The following is a 21,820-nucleotide window of genomic DNA, read 5'->3' on the forward strand; positions in this document are numbered from 1 at the left end:
AACTGACCCCCCCCCCCCCCCCCCCCCGGCCGCCCTTTTCGCGGCGAAATCTCTCGATGAAACGGGCGCGAGAAAAAACATTTTATTTAGGAAACATTCAAAAGAAAAATAGCTGCAGACAGTTCTGTGCCGCCATCTGTCTTGTAGTGTCGGAACGCAGCAACACAAAAAGCGCCGTGGACGCCGCTGTTCTCGCTTCGGCGAGCGCGGCCTCGCCCGCTTATGTTTTTTTCAGCAGCGTCCGCTCCGGCGGACGCATTTGTTGCTGCGACGCTCGTCTTATCTTTTCTCTTTATCTTTCCTCTGATCTTTCAACTCTCCTCTATCTGCACTTGGCAGCAGTGGTGGCTTGGCTCGAGCCAGTAGGCAGGATCGTGCAATTTCCTTTTCATCCTTCTCTCAGTCACAACAACAACGCGCAGGCCGCGCCTCCTCGGGACTCCGACTGCACAGGCTCGACGAAAAAGAGAGCAAGTGCACTTGGCGGCTTCGGCAACACTCTCTTCCGCGCAAAAAAGGGGGTGCTTAGATTCGCATGTAAAGTTTTTTTTCAGAAATTTTTTTCCAAAAATAGGGGGGGGGGGGGGGGTGCTTAGAATCGTGAAAATACGGTACATCCCGGCCTGCGTTTGCTGACGACCTTTTTTGAGGGACGGTACGAGCCAGACGTCGTACGAAGCGGGGTCCTTCTAAAATTTGCGTCGTATAACCGAGGTTTTTAATGCATTGTCTCTATGGGGGTTTTGCCGGGACCACACAAATTCGTCGTAAAATGCGGGTCGTCGCATGACCGGGGGACGTATAATCGAGGTTCCACTGTAGCTTTCCTTTGTAGCCGTATGGCTGCGCTCGGGTGGACGTCAATGAGTAATTACTCCCTTATTAGCTAGAAGGAAGTTCCAAGGAATCCAGCTTGAGAACTTTTGTGCCTAAGAAACAAACATCACTCACTTTGGCCGGATCCACCCAGACGATGGTAACAGCGATCGCCTGGCCAGGACCCCACGAATGAAGGACACCCGGCGATGAATCCGGTCCCAAAATCCGCGCAAAGTCACGCAGCAACTGCTCCTTCGGGTCGTGCTCCGTCCCCACGGAGATGAGCCGGAGCCGAGCCAGAGCGGGAGCCGCAGCTGTTCCCTGGTTGCCAGGCTGCCACCGTTCTAGCGGTGCGAGGTGTGCCTCGAAGGAGTCGCCCCCGGCTTTGTACGACACCAACAGCCCCTGTTGACATTGGCAAAAGATGAAACTGAGCTCCATCAGGAGCATATTACATCAGCATACTTAGTGACTGTCTATCACACCAATCCTATTTAGAAGAGTGCGGTGAGGGCTAGTTGGTACAACATTATAAAAAACAATAACTGCTCAATAAAGGATGAGACAAGAAAGAAGGCGCTCGGTCCTGTGTGCTTCTCTCTTGTCTCGTCCTTTTTTGCGCCGTTCTCGTTGTTTATAATGTCAATCCTATTTGTTTTGTACAAGCAGTGCTCAGGCTCTCTCTCAATTTCTTATTAATGTCTACCCAAATAACCACAATTTTCATCTTATCATCATCAGCCTCGCTACAATCACTGCAGGACCAAGAACGCCCTACACCTGCAAATTTTGCAATTTCATGTGGCCACATGACTTTCTGCCGTCTCCTGCAATGCTTGCCTTATCTTGGAACCCACTCCATTACCGTGAGGAACCGTCAGTCGTCTGTTCTTCACATGCCCTACCCGCATCCATTTCCTTTTCTCGAATTCAGCTAGAATATCATTAACACCCTTCTGTTTCCTGAGCCATACTGCTCTCGTCTGGTCTCAACATTACCCTAACCATTTCTCTTTTCATAGCTCACTGCAGTGTCCTCAATTTAAAGCCTTTTCGTTGGCCTCCCAATTTCTTCCTCATATTCTACACAGGCCATTTTGATACAATGAAGTGTTACGACCCGTGACGTCAATGACGCCTTAAAGGGCAACTGAAGCGGTTTTAGAATTTGATGAATTCAAGGTTGCCGAATGGGCGAAATGAGCAAGTAAAGCCTGCGAAATCATTTTGCTCTATCTAGCGTTTGAAATGGTGGCGTAATCGCCGAATAAAGTCGGCGGCGGTGTTCAGGCTTCTCTGAAGCGCACAGCAACGGGCAGAGGCCCCGATAATGATGTCCCATATGATGGCACTACGTTTCCAGCGAAGAAACGGTTATTCCATGGAAGAAAACCAATGCCATTGAAGGAGAAGCTCACGGTGCATTGTTTGGCACCATCTGATGACGCACAGCAGCATGCAGGCGTAAGCAGCGGACATCTGAAATTTCGGCAGCAATGACGTCACTGCCGAGTTTCCTCACATGCCTCCAACGTAGTGAGGAGAAGTGTGAACATCATCGCAGTTTTAATCGACGATTATGTGACCATTTTAAATGCTAGTGCAAAAATACTTTGCATGGTTTATCTAGAAGCTTGATAGATTCGAATTCTTGAATAACCTCAAATTCTCAAAAAATCGTTGCAGCTTCCCTTTAAACCCGACAGAAAGTGCTTCACATCCTCTTCCATGAAAAAAACTTGCCTGAAATTGGTCTCCAAAGAAGTACAGCTGGACGGCACTGATAGACAGGGTGCGGTTGCGAACGACGGCACACATTGAGCTCAGGTGTCGGTCGGCAAGCCTCGCCAAGCTCTCGTAGACGGTCAGCTTGCTGTCGTCTTTCTCCGCCGTGCCATCATGTCTGCGGTCGTATTCACTCTGCCAGTAGCCAGCTGGCGGAACAGCAGGACCTGTCGACGCGTGATGCAGTCTCGGTGACTCCGAGATCCACACATCCACTTGGTCCAGGACTCTGCGACTCACTGCCGACTCGAACTTCCGGGCAAAGAAGACGGGACGGTCGCGGGTCGCCTGGTTCAAGACACAGCGCGCATAAAGAATCAGAGCAAGGACTCAGATTGAAGCTGTCAGCTTCCCTGACTTTCAACTTGCGGTGATTTTTAATAATAATAAAAAAAATAAGCAGGCCTTTGCTTCACTAGAGGTTTAACAGTTGAGAAAGCAGCTTTATATCTTTATTTCATTTCATTTCACTTTATTACCTTAAAGGCCCCTTAAAAGGGGTGTTACATAAGGGGTGGCAAGAATAAAAGCACAAATTCACAATAACAGGAAAGTTTCTACATTATCAGTGAAAAGACTTATTATTATTATTAAGTCTTCAAGTGAAAAGACTGCACAAAGCATTACCTAACACTGAATTGCAACAGTTACTTTTTGATTCAATGAAGACACATTTAGAGCATACGAGGCATTTTTAAAAAAATAAACACAGATTTGTTTGTCACATTTCCATTATGTTACATATAGTACATTACGTTTCCCGCAGGATAGTGAGAATTTTTTGCTACAGATTTGCGGAAAATCCAAACTTCTGCCATAGAAAATTAGGGGCATGAGCGACAGACCTCCCATCACTATGCAGATATCTACACCAATGATGCCGATCTGAATGTCAATCCCATTAACAGCAGTCACTGCAAAAAAAATATAAAAATGCCTCCAGTGCAGTGAGCACTGCGTCCTGGAAATTGGCGCGCGCTGGTAACCCAAGATGCCCCAACCTGAATCCTGGGCCAGTCGTCCGGGCGGAAGACGTTGGGCGAGCAGCCGCACCAGTCGACGACGTGCCGATGCTGGCACTGGCAGCCCTGGCGCCGCTTCCAGTTGACCAGCCGCAGGTTCTGGTCGGCCACTGTGTGGCAGAAGACGCTGTTCTGCAGCGCCGTGTGGAAGAAGGACTGCGCGTCATCGGGAAGACAGACAAAAGCGCCAGTTTGTAACGTGACTCTACCTCACCTATGACTTCCACACACCGTGTAATCTGGGTAGGCATACTTTTCCTCCACCGGATTCACCCTGGTTCAGCATACACTACTTCGTTAGCAAAACTGGATGCTCAAGCAACCCACTGTACTCAACATGTGATGTATGAGCAAACCTTGAGTTAATCTATGGCTGCAGTTATTTTAAAGCACTAAAGCATCCCACTGAAAACTGACTTAGGTAGGTCTACGCCAGGACTGTACCAACGGGCTGGTGAAAGTGCTTGAAACCTGGCGTGATGCAACTTATACCTCAGTCACACGGGCACTTTCAAAGGTTATTGAGTCAAGACCCTTCAGGATTGTCAATTGATGCTTAACTCGAAGAGGTTGTGCCGTTGCAGCACGGCAAACTCGATCGCCATCGAGGGTTCCCATCATATCGCACCAACTTGATGTGGCATACAAGTTTTAAGAGTGTTAGCTCCTACTCATCGCGTTTTGAGATTTCGTGGGGTCTGCTACCACCCTGAGTTCACAGCGCCATCTGTGGCAGCAACTAGAAAACAGCCCATCTCGCATTGAGACTTGTAGCACCATAGTAGAAACAACCACCTGCTGCGTGCCAATGATGACGTCACGGTCATATGGTGAATTCTAGTAAACCAAACAGCTAACGCTCGTTATTTCAACGTCTTCCAGACGGTCGCGGCCTCTTTCTATCCTCAAAAAGATTAAAAGCAAAATGTTTGTTCATTGCAATAATATTAATCCCTCTTGAAGTTAATTTTATTGTTTTGGACAAACTGTACAGCATTCATGCACTTTTGAGGAAGCCGCTGTAGGTTGTTTCTGTACTGCTGGCAACAATGGTATCATGCTTGCTGCAGTGTTGCATAGCCCAGCCTGTCTTTATTATGCTAGAAAATTAGTTGGACATTTTGAAGTTCAATAATTTTTCTACAATTATTAGGGGTGTGCGAATATTCGATAATTTCGAATATTCGATCGAATAGCACGGTATTCGATATTCGCTTCGAACCGAATTCTCGGTATTCGAAATTTCGAAGTATTCGCCTCGCGCGAATAGTGTTTCTGGGGCGCTTGCCCGCTTGCTTTATGTGGTTTCAGTTCCGAGTATTGCCGCATAGATGGCTTTTTTTTATCGCGCTTTCAACGCTCGGGGGTCAGTCAATACACGAATCACAACCAGGTCGGGGTGCGAACTCAGCTACAAACGAAATAAAGGTGAGGGCGACGCGCTCTTGCGCGGAAGATCCTGCGTTCTGGCCGTCTCCGAGCCTCCGCGGCTGCCATAAGCCGCGTCGCTGCCACCGTGCCGAGGCAGACGCAAAGAAGGAAGAGTTTCAAAACAAGAAACCTCAGTTTACTGTTGTTGTTGTTGCGACTGAGCGAAGGATGAAAAGGAAAGGGGCCTGCCGACTGGCTCTAGCCGAGCCACCACCGCTGCCACGTGCAGATAGAGGAGAGTTCAAAGATAAGAGGAAAGAAAGAAAAACGAAAAAAGACGCGCGTCACACAACGCAACAACCGCGTCCGCCGCGGCGGACGCTGGCTGGAAAACCAGATAAGCACCGAAGCCGCGCCCGCTCCACCGCCTCTCGATTTTTTTTTTCCGTTAGAGTTGCGGAAAAGATTACCAGATAGGACAGATGCGAAGATAAACACGCAGCCCTACCGTGCTATCGCTTCACCCAGTCAGGTGACGAATCATGCGTACGGAACATGAGCGACCGTTCTCGGCAGCTGTCAAGCAAGCCATCATATTACCGGCGGAGGCGCGAAAAATTCAGCGGCAGCGCGGGGACTCGATGTCGATGTCGCCGAAGTGTATACTTACGTCAATGGGAAGGGCGCCTTTGCGTGTGATAACGCTAAGCTTGTGCACCCGTGGAGGATTACTGCCGTTAACGCTCGGCATCTACGACTGGCGTCTTTTCTTGCTATTCTGACTGCTTGCGCGTTGATGGGAACGGAACGCCGCCGTAATCAGGGCATTGAGCCATCTTCGGTGGTGTGCCGAACTCCGTCGCCGCAACTCGGGCACTCCGATACGTTGGAGGCTGAGAGCATTCTTGATGGAAGCGTGATGCTGAGTGCTGCTCGGAAGTACTACCGGGGACAATTTTGCCAGGACGCGCGAGCGGTGCGAATGACGTTTCGCTTGCGGCGCTAGAGTTTTGTACAGCCGTTTCCATTCTTGCTCGAGGCAATGCAAGTCTGGGAATGTAAAAGTTGTTCTTCCAGTATAAATTGCCAGAAAATTGTTCTTCACTCTAGGTGTTAAAATTTTGAAGTGTGGTTTTAAATAAAGCCTCAGTGCAGTGTGTAATGGCATCGTGTGTTGGGAAAATAAATGGTTTTGGAAATGCCTACAGTCACTCAGCCTCTTTTTAGTGCCAGAAGTACTATTCGAACTATTCGCTTCGAAATTATTCGAAGAAAATTGCTATTCGCTTCGAATTCGCTTCGAATCAAAAAACCACTATTCGCACACCCCTAACAATTATACTGCTCTGATATTCTTCCCCCAGCGTGTTGCTGCGAGTGCTCCGCATCTGAGACTGCACTCAGTCACTGCTCGAAGTCCTTCGAGATCTCGATGAGATTTCCACTCTGCTCCGCTGCCACCGCAGCTGCCCGTGTAGTAGCACTGAACTGGCCTTTGAGTCAGTGACTATCAGTTCGAGGGCCTTCGTAATGACCGTGTGACAGGGGTATTAAAGGGACACTGAGGAGAAATTGAAGTTGGCTTGCATCGACAGAATACCAGCTCCTGATTACAAAAACGCCACTCATACTGACAACAAAGCTCTTAAATGAAATGGAATTTAAGCGCACACGAAAAACGCACACAAGAGGAGATACACACAGGACAAGCGCTAACCGACGATGAAAGAAACACAAGTGTTGACTTGAGAAGACGAAGGGGACGAGTTACATACAAAAGAGCCCTCATATTTGGATAGATAATTTAACAAAACTTCAGTTTGGGCTAGATGGTGCATAGCTATAAATGAAATGGAATTTAAGCGCACACGAAAAACGCACACAAGAGGAGATACACACAGGACAAGCGCTAACCGACGATGAAAGAAACACAAGTGTTGACTTGAGAAGACGAAGGGGACGAGTTACATACAAAAGAGCCCTCATATTTGGATAGATAATTTAACAAAACTTCAGTTTGGGCTAGATGGTGCATAGCTATAAATGAAATGGAATTTAAGCGCACACGAAAAACGCACACAAGAGGAGATACACACAGGACAAGCGCTAACCGACGATGAAAGAAACATCGTCGGTTAGCGCTTGTCCTGTGTGTATCTCCTCTTGTGTGCGTTTTTCGTGTGCGCTTAAATTCCATTTCATTTATAGCTATGCACCATCTAGCCCAAACTGAAGTTTTGTTAAATTATCTATCCAAATATGAGGGCTCTTTTGTATGTAACTCGTCCCCTTCGTCTTCTCAAGTCAACACTTGTGTTTCTTTCATCGTCGGTTAGCGCTTGTCCTGTGTGTATCTCCTCTTGTGTGCGTTTTTCGTGTGCGCTTAAATTCCATTTCATTTATAGCTATGCACCATCTAGCCCAAACTGAAGTTTTGTTAAACAAAGCTCTTGTAACGTAGAAAAGAGCAAGAACCAAAATACAGGTATCGTCGCCACAGGCCAAACTCGCAAGTACAAGCTTCATGACGTCATAGGACAAAACAGTGTTGCTAGAACCAATAGTTCTAGCAACACTAGGACACGAGAAGCCACGAATCACTGAGGCGCAGCAAATGCATGCGCAAATCTTCTTGACGTCGCCAGATGACGCCACGCACCCAACAGCTACGCGCGCTCCTGCAGCGCCGGGACCAATCAGCGCCTGCTCACAGTGGTATGCGGGCTCCCGGTATTCCGCTAACAGTAACAAGGTACACGGTATGCTAAAGGTGTCTATTTGCGAGAACTTCGTTGACGACTTCGAGAACAGGATCCATTGTAACGCTGGCAAAACGCCGGTGCAAACGTAAACGAAGCAACGGCCGCAATAGCCGATAGATGCCTTCAACGTGCGGCCGGCGGTAGCTTTCTTTTCGGCTGCTGCTGGGCCGCACTGCTGGTTGCCAGAAATCACGGAGTCTGCGTTACATCATGTGCACGTCATGTTTCACGTCACTTAGTCCTGTGTCGTCATAGGAGAATCCCAAGTTTGAATCAGAGCGGCGGGAAAAACTTTTTCAACTTCGAATCCAAATTTCCTAGAAATAAATGCATCTTTCGCTGCCGGCCAAGTGGCAACAAAGCCATGAAATGCCGAACTATCGGATTTTGCTATAAAAAAATTATTAATAGAGCTCTCCTCAGTGTCCCTTTAAGGCATCACAATGTAACCCCTACGACAATTTTTCAGGGACATGGATCTTGTCTGCACTATGGGAAAAATCCCGTGTGTGTATGTGTGTGCGTGACAGTCTTATATGCATGTTTTTCTCTTCACATGTATCGCACTCATCTGGGGTAGCCTGCCAGGAAGATCACTAGGCTAACCTCTGCAGTGACAAACATAATCTAGGCCACAGGCTCATCCCAGAGAGATATTAATATTGGACGTGTCACTCTAGAGCACAGGCTCTGAAAAGTATTCATAAGAGATTCCAATATTTTTGCATACTAGACCTAAATACATGCAGCCTGAATACTCTCAAATCCTGGTATAAAAGGTTTCAAGGACCTAATATGCGGACACAATAAAAATGCACTGAAATGCCAAAAATCGTACATGCAGCCATCCTAAACCAGACTCGTGAAATGAAGAAAATCATTTTCAAAATAGGCGTTTCTGTGTTCTACTTCAGGTATAGCTCTGCTCACTGCATATTTTAGTTTGCTTGCTTTGCGAGTCTTATAGCTGAAAACGTGCAGATCTGTTTCCATGAATGCTTCGTGTGACAGGAGCGAGTCAAAAGATGTGCTATATAATGAAGACCCTGAAATCAGCGCTGAGCCATGACGTGAACAAATGAAGACCCAAGTGAAACAGCATGGTTAATAATCTGGGAGGATGAGAGCTTTTCTATACACCACAGCGCTAAACAACGAGGAGAAGAGAGGAGGACAAGAGAGGCACTACCTTTCAACTTTTCAACTTTTTTTATTTACTTCTTCACAACTCATTCCAGCTATATTTCTTCGTCTTTCTAGATATAAGACACACACGCCAAACCAGACACATACACTCAAATATGATACAGGAATTTTCTTGCAATAATAACTCGTTCTGGTATCCTAATTTACTTCAGTCCGTACGCGAATGGAACGCTTTGCAGCCATGTATTAGTACCATGCAGCCAACATTGGAAAAATTTATTGCGCTCGCTGAAAAGGCAGTTCTTTCTTATACGCATTGTTGACCCTGTTTCCTGATGTGTATTTGTTTTCTGCTATTTTCTTCATTTTTCAACCCACTCCTGTAATGACCCCTTTGGGGTTGGCAGTATTCAAGAAAAACTTATGCTTACATTACAAAGCATAGAAGTTTTTTTTGTTATAACTCCTTTAGTTTGAAAGTTTTCAGTTATATTGTTGTGTGTTTTATGTAGTTTCATATTGTGTTCTACTTTCTTCTCCATTTTTAAAGACCAACATTAACGAGTGTTGCCACTCATTAGCTATGTTTCTCATACAATGACAGTGCTTTCTGTTTACTTTTTAGATTGTTACCCCACGTTACCGTCTGCTTTTCAGACGAGCCCCGGGAATGATCCCCTATTCACGCCTGTATTCAGTTTTCCCTGTCTTTTTGTATATGTCGTTTTTTATTACTGCTTATCCCGCTTTCCCGAAATACTGTACCATAGCATTAGCTTCAGTTAGTTTTTTGTCTCTGTTACATTTTTGTCGCACTGTTTGTTACGTATGTTGCACTGTTTTTTTTTCCACTGCATCACTCCCCCTCTGTAATGCCCTCTGGGCCAAGAGGGTAACTTGAAATAAATAAATAAATAAATTCTGAGAGCTTTTTCTATGCAACCTTGGCAGACTGCTAATGAAAACTCGAAAAATTTCAAAATTTTCTTCCCTCCAAACATAATTGGCACCTGAATGGGTCAGTGTTTCTCTGCAATCAGGAAGCGTGCATCCTCCTCACCTCGGCCGGCAGGAGGGTGTGTCGGAAGAGAGCCTTCAGTCCCCGCAGCAGGGTGTCCTCGTGCTCGGGCAGGGCGACATAGGTGCAGAACTGGCGGTGCAGAGCCACCCAGTCGCTGCCACCATCCAGGCGAAGACCCCAGGGCAGCGTGCGCGGCCCTAGACGCCACATGCGCCCACCACACTCGTGGAACGTGCGCTCCAGCGCCTGCTTCCCGATAAACCTGCAGCCGCAGCAATGGCGGAGTCAGTCACTCCATGGTCCAGCTGCCCTTAGGCCTTAAAGGTGCACTGAAGAGGAATCTGAACTTGTCTTTTTTGCCACGGGAACTCGATCTGCACGTTCCCAGCATTCTTAGAAACTGTGACTTATTGCCCTGTATGGCCGATTTCCCAAATTAAATCGAATTAACGGCCGGCTCCCGCCCTTTTCTTTTAATTCTGCCTCGTACGGTGGACGGAGTCGACCAACGCGTTGAGTGCCTTTCAACCAGTCCCGTGGAGGCTTGCCGCTCTGCCATCGGCGGAGTAATACGCAGTAGTCCGTAGTAGCAAATAGTCCGCGCGTATTTTTATTTCTGCGGGCTTATTTTGCGGCTATATTATCTGCTAATGAGACTATTTATTCATCGAAACCTAAAAAACAAAATAAAGCGAAAGCAAAGCCTCCACAGAGCTGGCTGAAAGGAACTTCACGCGTTGGTCGACTCCGCCCACCGTACGGGGGAGAATTAAAGAAATAAAGGCGGGAGCCGGACGTTAATTCGATTTAATTAGGGAAATCGGCGATACAGGGCAATAAGTCGCAGTTTCTAAGAATGCTCGGAACGTGTAGATCGAGTTCCCGCGGCAAAAAGACAAGTTCAGAATTCTCTTCAGTGCACCACTAAGGGGGGACATGGGTCTTAAGGCATTTTTTTTATTTACAGGCCAAATGCAATGAAACTGCACAGACTTATTCAGTTTCTTCTGCTCATTTCAAATATGCAATTTGTTTATTTCTAGGCCAATTAGTTCCTGAGATATTAATATATATCATACCATTGTCTGCTCAAACAATAGAAAAAAAATGGGCCACCAGAAATTTAATTTCAATATGGGGGTAGATATTACAATGTGTGAGGAATGCAGCGCTGGAAGCAGTTTTCAATTTTTTGTCCGTGTGGACAAATGGGCTTAATAGTTAGTTTTCAAGTGTGTCATGTGTTTTCTGGCACTGTATGTCTGGTTAACTCACTTGAAAACTAACTATTAAGCCCATTTGTCCACACGGACAAAAAACTGAAAACTGCTTCCAGCGCTGCATTCCTCACACATTGTAGTATCTACCCACATACTATTAAAATTAAATTTCTGGTGGCCCATTTTTTTTTCTATTGTTTGAGCAGACAATGGTATGATATATATTAATATCTCAGGAACTACCGTATTTACTCGCATAATAGGCGCACTTTTTTTCCAGAAAATCCGGCTCAAAGTTCGGGGTGCGCCTATTATAAAATTTCCAGAAATTTTTTGACTCTCAAAATTGAACACACCGCGTAAACGCACTCGTGTACGGGCCGCACCCTGTTTTCCCGAAGAAAATATAAAAAAAAAAGATCCGTGTAAGGGCCGCACCGAAACTTTCCACGACCCACGCGGGAATAGCCTTCGGAATGCACGCGCCGAGGCCTCTGCGATCAGCTCCGGCTGCGCGCAACGGGCGCTTGATCGTGGAGGCCACACACGGAGGGCGCCCGAGGTAGAGCTTATCATCATCATCAACGTTTTCCTCCGCCGCGAGCTTTCGCTATCCATATCGCCATCAGCATCTCCAGCTCGTTTTTTTTTTTGTTTATTTGTTGCTGTCAAGTGCCGGGATCTGCGGTAGCGTGATAGTTCACCGTGGTTTATGGCTTTGCCGCGGAGCGTTGCTGTTTTAGCTCGACGGCCAAGCACCTTAATAGCTACACAACTGGGAGTTTGCTCTCGAACACGGCTAGCGTGCGGCAGGTCGGAAAATACGACGTGGCCGACAAGTGCGGCAGTTGCGACTGCGGCGTCCATAAATTTTCGTACGCGACTCCAAGCGCCGAGGTTTTCGCGGGCCGAAGTCGGGAACATTTCCGGCTGGAGATAAAGCTTTCCAAACAGACGTTTAAAGTGAGCATCCCTGAAAACTGTGTGCGGCTGTTCTACGCGATGTCGCTGTACAAGCTGTGGGTCCGCAGCAGGACTAGTAGTCAGTTCAGCAAAAACTTTGTTAAAATAAAGATTGTGGAGCGGGGGGTGGCGAGGTGTCGGCTTGCAATCGTGTAAATACAGTATTGATCACAGTGCCAAGTTCGGGGTGCGCCTTTTATGCGCGGAAATAAAAAAATCTGATTTTTCGCGCCCAAACTAGGGGTGCGCCTATTATGCGAGTGCGCCTATTATGCAAGTAAATATGGTAATTGGCCTAGAAATAAACAAATTGCATATTTGAAATGAGCAGAAGAAACTGAATAAGTCTGTGCAGTTTCATTGCATTTGGTCTCTAAAAAAAAAAGAATGCTCTAAGACCCATGTCCTTAAAAGATCGCTGAGGACAACTATGTTCATATTTGAAACATTAGAGGGCAGTGCAAAAAGACGGCACAGAACACAGCAGAAACAGAGAACACAGGACGGGCGCTGTTCTGTGTTTCTGCTGTGTTCTGTGCCGTCTTGCGCTACCCTCTAACGTTTCAAATATGAAACAACTAGCCCAAGCTCAAATTTTAACTGCGCTCAATTATTGTTAGCAGTGAAAACCAACTCTGGCTCTTTCTGGGTATGGTGATGTTTGCCCGACTGCAAAACATGTACTAGTTACTGCTGAGAAAATTAGAATAAAAAACACAAAATTTCATCATTTTTCCACCACTTGATTCAAATTCATGACGTCAAGACCAAAATGGACTCTGTGATCACTGGTCTGACAGTGAATGGTGGTGCAACATAGCCTCGGAGATCCACAGTGAACTGCCTCTACGCAGAACAGTTTTCTCGCAAAAATGGACATTTTCTTTTTTTTTATTTCTTGCTCATAACAGCTCCACTTCCACTGAAAATACTGACTTTGTCATCAGAATGCGGTAACTGATTGATCAATACAGTGGAACCTCGATTATACGTCCCCTGGTCATGCGACGACCCGCATTTTACGACGAATTTGTGCAGTACCGGCAAAACCCCCATAGAGACAATGCATTAAAAACCTCGGTTATATGACGCAAATTTTAGAAGGACCCCGCTTCGTACGACGGCTGGCTCGTACCGTCCGTCAAAAAAGGTCGTCAGCAAACGCAGGCCGGGATGTACTGTATTTTCGCGATTCTAAGCACCCCCCCCCCCCCCCTATTTTCGGAAAAAAATTTCTGAAAAAAAACTTTGCATGCGAATCTAAGCACCCCCTTTTTTTGAGCGGAAGAGAGCGTTGCCGAGGCCGCCAAGTGCACTTGCTCTCTTTTTCGTGGAGCCTGTGCAGTTGGGTCGGAGTCCCGAGGAGGCGCGGCCTGCGAGGAGGCGCGGCCTGCGCGTTGTTGTGACTGAGAAAAGGATGAAAAGGAAATTGCACAGGCCTGCCTACTGGCTCGAGCCAAGCCACCACCGCTGCCATGGGCAGATAGAGGAGAGTTGAAAAATCAGAGGAAAGATAAAGAGAAAAGATAAGAGGAGCATCGCAGCAACAAATGCGTCCGCTGGAGCGGACGCTGCTGATAAAGATAAGCGGGCAAGGCCGCGCTCACCGAAGCGAGGACAGCGGCGTCCACGGCGCTTTTTGTGTTGCTGCGTTCCGACACTACAAGACAGATGGCGGCACAGAACTGTCTGCAGCTATTTTTCTTTTGAATGGGCAAAAATGTGCTGCATTTGTGTTTCGAAAAAAAAAAAAAGATGACGATGAAGTTCAGACGTTAAAAAATATCACGCTTGATTTTCGATTATACGACACCCGGATTATACGACGGTTTCGCGCGGTCCCTTCAACGTCGTATAATCGAGGTTCCACTGTACGTGCCAACTTCAATCAACTCTCGGTGGCCCTACTGCAGTCCAACCAAAGGGTCTCATTACATCTCTAGGGCCTAGTTGAAGATTCACAGACATTACCGCATTTTACTTTCCTCCAATACATGACAGTCCAGAACGGTGACAGCCATGCTGAAACTTGTTCCGTCAAAACTGAGGTGGCGAAAAAGTGCCAGGGCGACAAGTACAATGTCCTGCAATGTCCCAATCTGGGATAGCAGTATTTGTAAATAAATAAATAAATAAACACTCATGCGAATGAAAAAAAAAAAATAAATAAATAAAAAATAAAAAAAGATGCAGCTGATATAAATGAAGCAAAATGCATCAGATACATGAATGGACATGACAGCTGCTACCGTTACAGTGCGACAAGTGAGCTACACCACTAACTCTTGGGATTTAGCCCCAAGCTTCAAAACGACGCACGGAGGGGGCTTATCTACGGGCAGCAATATCACAAGTGTCACCACTGACGCTTGCAGCAAACCCCCGCACTAAACTCTCAACCATGTGAAGTCATTAAAATGCGGAAAAATTCCACGAATATAAATGGATTTTCTCAGGATAAGTAAAGTAGTACTGAAATTTTTAGAGTAAATGCTGTTACTCCGATATTAAACTGATCAGTGTCCCTGTCTGTGCTTGTTCGCTAGCAAGAGATGCATTAAAGGTGCACTGAAGAGGAATCTGAACTCGTCTTTTTGCCGCGGGAACTCAATCTACACGTTCCGAGCATTCTTAGAAACTCCGATTTATGGCCCTGTGTGGCCGATTTCCTTAATTAAATCGAATTAACGCCTGGCTCCCGCCTTTCTTTTTTTAATTCTGCCTCGTACAGTGGGCGGAGTCGACCAACGCGGGGAGTGCCTTTCACCCAGTCCCGTGGCGGCTTGCCGCTCTGCCATCGGCGGAGTAATACGTAGTAGTCCGTAGTAGCAAATAGTCCGCGCATATTTTTATTTCTGCGGGCTTATTTTGCGGGTATATTATCTGCGAATGAAACTATTTATTCATGGAAGCCTAGAAAACAAAATAAAACGAAAGCAAAGCCTCCACAGAGCTGGCTGAAACGCACTCCACGCGTTGGTCGACTCCGCCCACCGTACGAGGGAGAATTAAAAAAATAAAGGCGGGAGCCGGACGTTAATTCGATTTAATTAGGGAAATCGGCCACAATGGGCAATAAGTCGCAGTTTCTAAGAATGCTAGGAACGAGTAGATCGAGTTCCCGCGGCAAAAACACAAGTTCAGAATCCTCTTCAGTGCATCTTAAGTGCTGAAATCAATTCGAATTAAAAACAAAATTTTTTTTTTTTTTCGGCACTTGATTCGAATCTGAGAAGTTAATGATGAAAAGGACTCCATGATTACTGCTGCATGTATAGATGTTGGTCTTGCCTCAGAGACTTGCGATAAAGGAAAAAAATTTTGGCATCACAGCAGTTTTACTTGTGAAAACGAGGTGTGGTGGTAAACCCACCATTTCAGCTGTTGACCTTTCCTAGCTCATAAAAACTTCATTTTCTGTGAAAATAGCGTCTTTAATTGTTATTAGAACACAGTCAATCTATACAGGTCAACTTTAGTTTGCCCTCGATATCACTTTAAACTGCTTGGGTCCCTGCCATTTTATTTTTTTATTTTTATTTTAATGTAGCATTAAGAATTAAATGGTATGAGTTTCTGGGAGACACAAATTTTCGTTTTTAAGAGATGTCAATTTATGACACACAGCCATCCCTGCACATGTGGCAGCCTACACTTACCTCTGAGTATCCTGGCCATGAGACTTGACAAAATTGGATCCCATGTTGGCGGCCAGGAATTTTTCCAGCTCCTCACGAGACCTGGATCAGTCGGAACAAGGTATGCTTCACTACCCGGAATTTGGACAAGAGTAAATTGCAGGCTTTCTAACCCTTTAACCACTTCATTAGTTTTGGCACAATGTACAGTCGTCGTCGAAAGTAAATGGAAGGCGACTTTGTCAAAAAAATTTAATTTCTTTAAATCTAAAGCACAATGGTCCATGTTTGTTGGTGCACAGTGCAATTCGCACAACCACAATTAGTCTGCACATATGTATTCAAGGATGCATGAATTGAGCGGGCAGTGATTAAATTTTTTCGTTAATATTCCCCTCCATTTACTTTTGACGGCACCTGTACAAAAATTTCTCACATTTTCCTCTTGACTGAGTTTGAGAGAAGCCAACAGCCACAGAAACCAGGGGGCACAGGGGGTTTTCAATTTTATTTATTTATTTTGTGGTGTTGATACTGAATATGTTATCGCTTAAAGTTAATTGATTAGAAAAGCAGAAGAAAAAACAACCACATGCCGCCGGTCGTATCAAGAACAACAAGAAGGATAAGACATGAAACTGAAATTTTTTTGCTCTGACACATCGGTAAATATACCGTATTGTGCGTTTTTATCGTAAAGACTTGCAAAAATTTTCCCGCCTCAACCGCTCGATCATTTGCGGTGAAACTGCACACACAGCTTGCGCAATATGGTAACTTTTGTATCGTAGCAAGTTTTACAACGGTACTTACTTAGTTGAGCCGTGCATGATACGAAATCGTAGTTGTCTGCGTAAAGATCGTCGAACCAAAACCCGCAGACGCCGTTTTTTCGCGGAAAGGCGGCAGTGGCGCCATCTGTTTTCAGCAGTGAAAAGCGTCACGACAAGGTGCCGCGGCGATTTTGCAAATAATATCATCTGAAAGGTAAAGCCTCGTTAAATCGATTGTTCTGATATTTCTTTTCGCTCAGTTAGCCGAAAAAAACGGCATATTCAAAGGGCACGCGTACAGTGTAGGCACACGCTTCATGCAACGCTCACCTCGGCTACCTCGGCACCTTGTCGTGACGCTTTTCACTGCTGAAAACAGATGGCGCCACTGCCGCCTTTCAGCGAAAAAACGGCGTCTGAGGTTTTGGTTCGACGATCTCTACGCAGACAACTACGATTTCGTATCATGCACAGCTCAACTAAGTAAGTACCATTGTAAAACTTGCTACGATACAAAAGTTACCATATTCCGCAAGCTCTGTGCGCAGTTTCACTGCAAACGAGTGAGTGGTTGAGGCGGGAAAATTTTTGCAAGTCTTTACGATAAAAACGCACAATACGGTACACAAGGTATCAAAAACAACAAGAAGGATAAGATAAGGAATTTCGTCTCCTTGCGTCAGCTCGGCATTCATGATTCCCTGCTAGTTTCCTGCTGCGATTGTCTGTTTCATCCTTCTTGTTGTTTTTGATACCTTGTGTATATTTACGGATGTGTCAGAGCAATAAAATTTCAGTTGTTAGTCAGCGCCTGTGTCTCGTCTCCCCTTTCTGCGTCCTTTGTGTAGTTTACGCTGTTTTTGTGCGCGTTCAGTGAGCGCTTTTGAGTAGTTCGCAGACAAATCACTGTGCTCCAGAGTGAGTGGAGTGGATGCTCACTTGACCGGGTAGTCGGTCTCGCTCAGGTTGACGAAGTAGTCCCACTTGGCATGCTCCCGCAGCAGATAGGCCATGCCACGCAGGAGCATCTCGAGCAAGCTCGAGCCGCCCCAGATGGTGGCGAGACGGTCGCGTGCCAAGCGCACGTTGGCGTACTTGGACTCCAACGGCAGCAGGGACCGGTACATGTGCTCCTGCCTCTGCGTTACCAAGCAGCGGAACGAAAGAAAGTGAGAAAGAAAGAGTTCACGGTAATGTGCCCCAATTTTCAACATGAACTGCATGTGGAAGGAAAAACGTGATGAGAGAGAGTTAAAGGGGCCCAGAAACACAATCTTAGTTGACTGTTTTGCCTGTTGATTGCATACAGTGAGTTATAATGGTGCTATTAGCGTCGGTAGTACCGCATACATTCCGTTTTTTAATATTTTAATGTCCTCCCAAAAACAAATTCACGGCTCTGATGGTGTCCCCACACAGTGACGGGTTTTTAGCAGCGGATATGACATCACCTGGCGCGAGCTTGATGATTGGACAAACAGTAAATATACTGCAAATTGTGTGAATAAATAGACACATATTGTCACCTGTCGGTGTTTTATATTAGATCAGCAAAAACAACTTCTTTGTCTTAGATAAAAGCCCTGCAAAGCAAGTAAAATAAAAATACACCACCAGGGGCGCTCTGGCATGGATACCATGCTGCCAGTCTCAGCAAGAACGAGTTACAAAGAGCAGGCAACCATGGAGTGCAAACTTCCGCGACGTGCTCTGGCTGGCTGTTTTGATTGGTTGCGCCAGGTGCCGTCATTGGGAGAGCGAAATAGGAGTGGGAAGCCCCGCCAAAATCGAGTTGAGGGCAGCGTTTTGTTTGCTTGTATTTTGAAATTTCTTCACTGAATAACTCCCGTTCCTGTGCATCGATTCCTGCAATTCTTTTTAAGTCAGCATCTGTGTGACATAAAGAATCCACCTGAAGGATAGCCAGTATCCCCACCAAGAGTGTTTCGCAGCCCCTTTAAGGAGTATAACAGCGAGTTTCTTGAAATGTAACAATGACAGTTAAATCAATCAATCAACTGATCCCATCCACTTTGAGGGACTAAATATACTGAAATAACTTTTCCTAACATCTGTTCAGGCTAGAGCATACCAGGCTAAGTGGACCTCTCCAACATTCCTGTAAATACCGTCCTTCTTTGTTTCAACTACCTTTTCCGCTACTTTGTTCATACAACCTTTAGTGCCATGTTTCTTGTTTTTTACACCCAAGGAAACACAGTTTTAGCTGATGTGACAAGTCTGCGATGGCTGCTACAAAACAAACCTGCTTCATGTTCTACAACTTTGAACCAAGCAAGATCAAACAGGCCTTCATTGCATTTAGTCACCAAAATGAATGTTGAACATTCAACACTTTCAAAATGTCCGTCAAGGGGCACGCAATCCTAAACACTATCTGCAAGTCCGAAATAAAAAAATACAAGAGAATTACAGAAACACATATCCGTTGCACCTTTCTTATGAGACCACAAGACAAACTGTATCCCACAAATAAAGAAAACAACCAAAACTCCGAAAACCTTTTTGTGTGTGTGCGTTTTTGTTTGTTTTCTACGAGGATACTAAGAATTCTAAAACAAGGCTTGTTCCTTTTTCTTGTTGACAGGACAAAAGTGGAAGAACTCACGGCATCAACGTGGATGTAGAAGACATGCCGCTCATGGTACAGAAACTGCAGCAGACGAAGCACTTGTCGCACGGCCCGGCCATTCACCGAGAGCAGGAAAGCGATGCGCGCTGGCTTCAGCGCCCTGGCACTAGATGGCGCCAGTGGCCACAGGATTTCGCGTTTCGTAACTTCACCGGCGCCTGCAAGGAGAGGCGGTCCAAACAATGTTTCTTTTTCAAGACTAGCAGGGCTTGTGGAGAGGCACTCTAAAAAATCCCTCTTGAGGAGACTGACATCCAAGAAGGCTGCTTTCACCGAGACAAATGAATGATTTGGCAAAGCAATGGCTTCTCCTTTAGTTACCCTTTTTCGCTGCACTTTTATGCGAAAAGGCAATAAAACCTGACTGAGTGATGGAATTTTACTCATTTCATTGACTGATTGATAACACAGGACTGATATTTCCAAATTTAATGTGGAAATTGTGGAGTTTAATGTGGAAATTGTGGAGTTACCACAGGAAGTTGGCATTGAAGCTCAGTTTAGCCTCAGTTCAGCATTATTTTGGACATATTATATCATCACATGCTTAATCTGGCTAAAGTTAAACAAAATTGAACCTTAGCCCTGAATTTACAAATGCGCGAGACTGAGAATGTCATAAAAAGGAAGCACTGGATTATGCTATAGGCAAGCTGCACTGAAGTTTGTCTTGTCAATCACGGTGCCGTAATTCCCAGCTTAGCAAGAGGAACAAACATCTACCTATGGCGCTTTTCCTCGTAACCTGCCTGCGCTTATAAGCATAAGCGTCTGCACTTTGCTGAACGCACGTCAGTTAATTTAGCCACATCGACAGCATCCAGGCAAAGGAGTGTTATCAGCTATACAAGCGTTTCTAATCATTCAGAATGCGGCCGTGCGTCCACTGTGGCTTGAGCGGCTGACGGCAGCAGTTTTTAGGCTTAACAGTGGGACAACTGCAGCACAGGTTGCCTACACCATGGCCTTATTGCACTAAGAGTGTCTGGCAACACTGAGAAAACCAGAGGTTTTTGTGCCAATAAGCAAACAAAGCAATACCACATTTTCTTGCATAACGTATGCACCTGCGATTTTGGCTGCCAAAATATAAATTTTTGTTAGTGTATTACCCCACATAATGAATGCAAAAAATGAATGCACGTAATGAATGAACAAAAAAATGAAAAAAAAAGCCTTCAGGAGTGGACCTATTTATGCAAGTAAATACGGTATTCAGTAGACACAGAAAGCCACTTTATCCTTTTTCCAGTAAGGCCAGTTCAACACAAGCACAATAAAAGATAGCCTACAAAGACACAGGTTCGATACAAGGGCATTTGGGCTTGGCTGTTAGGTAAACGAACAGGAAGCAGTGAGCATTTGAGCACTCAGATTTGAAGCAGCGTCAGTGTTAGGAGGCTAGCAGGCCCAGGCAGGAAAGATCTGAGGGAAAGATGTTTACAATGGTCTAGAGAGGAAAGTTTAGCTGGTTATAATCGTTTAAACTGTTATCTTGCACATTACCAGTGCCTGTTCCATTGAATATGTACAAAAAAAACTTTTCAGAACCAGAAAATATCATCATAATAAGGCAAACTACATGCTGGACAAGAACCTCTCTTTTATTCCGCCAATTAACCTTATCCTATGCATATAGAGTACCATTTTCTCTCTGTTCCCGTAATTTCAGTTGCAACAAATATTTCAGTGTGGTGGGTAATTAAGCCTAAGAGTTAAATATATAAAAAGTGCATAAAAAGATCTCAGCATTTACATACAACTACTGTAACAGTAGCTAGACATACAGCTACTGTTATAAGCGGCAGCTCTACCTACCCAATCAAAAAAGATCAATTGCAACTCCCGAAAACATGAGTAACTGATTTTAGCCAGTTGGATTTAAGCTGGTTCCAATCAAGTTTTCGCAAACTCAAATTTGGTCCTTTGAGAAGGTAATGTTGCCTTTACGGCGTATGCACGGAAGTTTTAAAGAAGAACCCTCAAGAAATGTGATTCTCCCAGTGTACGATGGATGAAAAATGAATGGGCATATCTTAGCAGATGTCCTGTGACATGATGTTGATTAATATTAATTTAAGAAAAAGTTTAGTCTTGGTCTCCAGATGGCACTTGCAAAACAATGTCACATGAAGCAGTACTTGTCAAAGACTTAAGATGGACAATGTTTTGCGAGCTAAGAAGCTCTAGCGGCAATAAAGGACACATAAAATACGCACGGTCTTTGGAAGAGAAACCCACCCCCCAAAGAATTTCCCAAGCAGAGTTCCGGGATGGGTGACAGTCTAGCCAAAGAGCAGTTTCAGAAAGCAGGAAGCATATGGCTAATGACAGACTCCCAAGCAACAGCAGCTGTAGACAAAGTAAACAGGTAACACAAATATCATCTTGCTAAGTGACTAACACCAGCAGACAAAAGCACAAGCGGAAAGACGCAGAAGTCAATGATTTCCAGTGACCAAAGAACCATCATTTCAAGGCAGCAGTGAGTAGAATTCTGGGAGAGAAAGTCAACAGGAGAGACGTTGAACTAGAGTAGTGTTTAGCCAGATAAGGTGCTGCCAACAAGTTTCTGTCGGCGAAGTCCACAGCAGACCAGTCCTAGAAGAAGCAGCTGCGCACTACGCAGAGGCTTGAAGCACTTCAC

At 45.4% G+C, this 21,820-nt stretch overlaps 1 protein-coding gene across 2 annotated transcripts in view; it reads right to left on the reverse strand.

Moving 5' to 3' along the window:
* Nucleotides 1-21,820, reverse strand: part of oxt (Xylosyltransferase oxt) — a 34,533-nt gene that overhangs the window by 7,465 nt on the left and 5,248 nt on the right. For both annotated transcript variants that reach the window (XM_089588022.1, XM_089588021.1), the window contains 7 exons: nucleotides 19,150-19,331; nucleotides 17,460-17,659; nucleotides 15,769-15,849; nucleotides 9,966-10,188; nucleotides 3,606-3,782; nucleotides 2,563-2,892; nucleotides 952-1,224 (listed from right to left, as the gene is read on the reverse strand). In XM_089588022.1, the coding sequence (XP_089444148.1) occupies nucleotides 952-1,224; nucleotides 2,563-2,892; nucleotides 3,606-3,782; nucleotides 9,966-10,188; nucleotides 15,769-15,849; nucleotides 17,460-17,659; nucleotides 19,150-19,331 (1,466 nt within the window). The remainder of the gene's footprint in view (nucleotides 1-951; nucleotides 1,225-2,562; nucleotides 2,893-3,605; nucleotides 3,783-9,965; nucleotides 10,189-15,768; nucleotides 15,850-17,459; nucleotides 17,660-19,149; nucleotides 19,332-21,820) is intronic.

Source organism: Amblyomma mixtum, chromosome 4 (assembly GCF_055824585.1).
Source record: "Amblyomma mixtum isolate Tamu chromosome 4, ASM5582458v1, whole genome shotgun sequence".
NCBI classification, from domain to species: Eukaryota; Metazoa; Arthropoda; class Arachnida; order Ixodida; family Ixodidae; genus Amblyomma; species Amblyomma mixtum.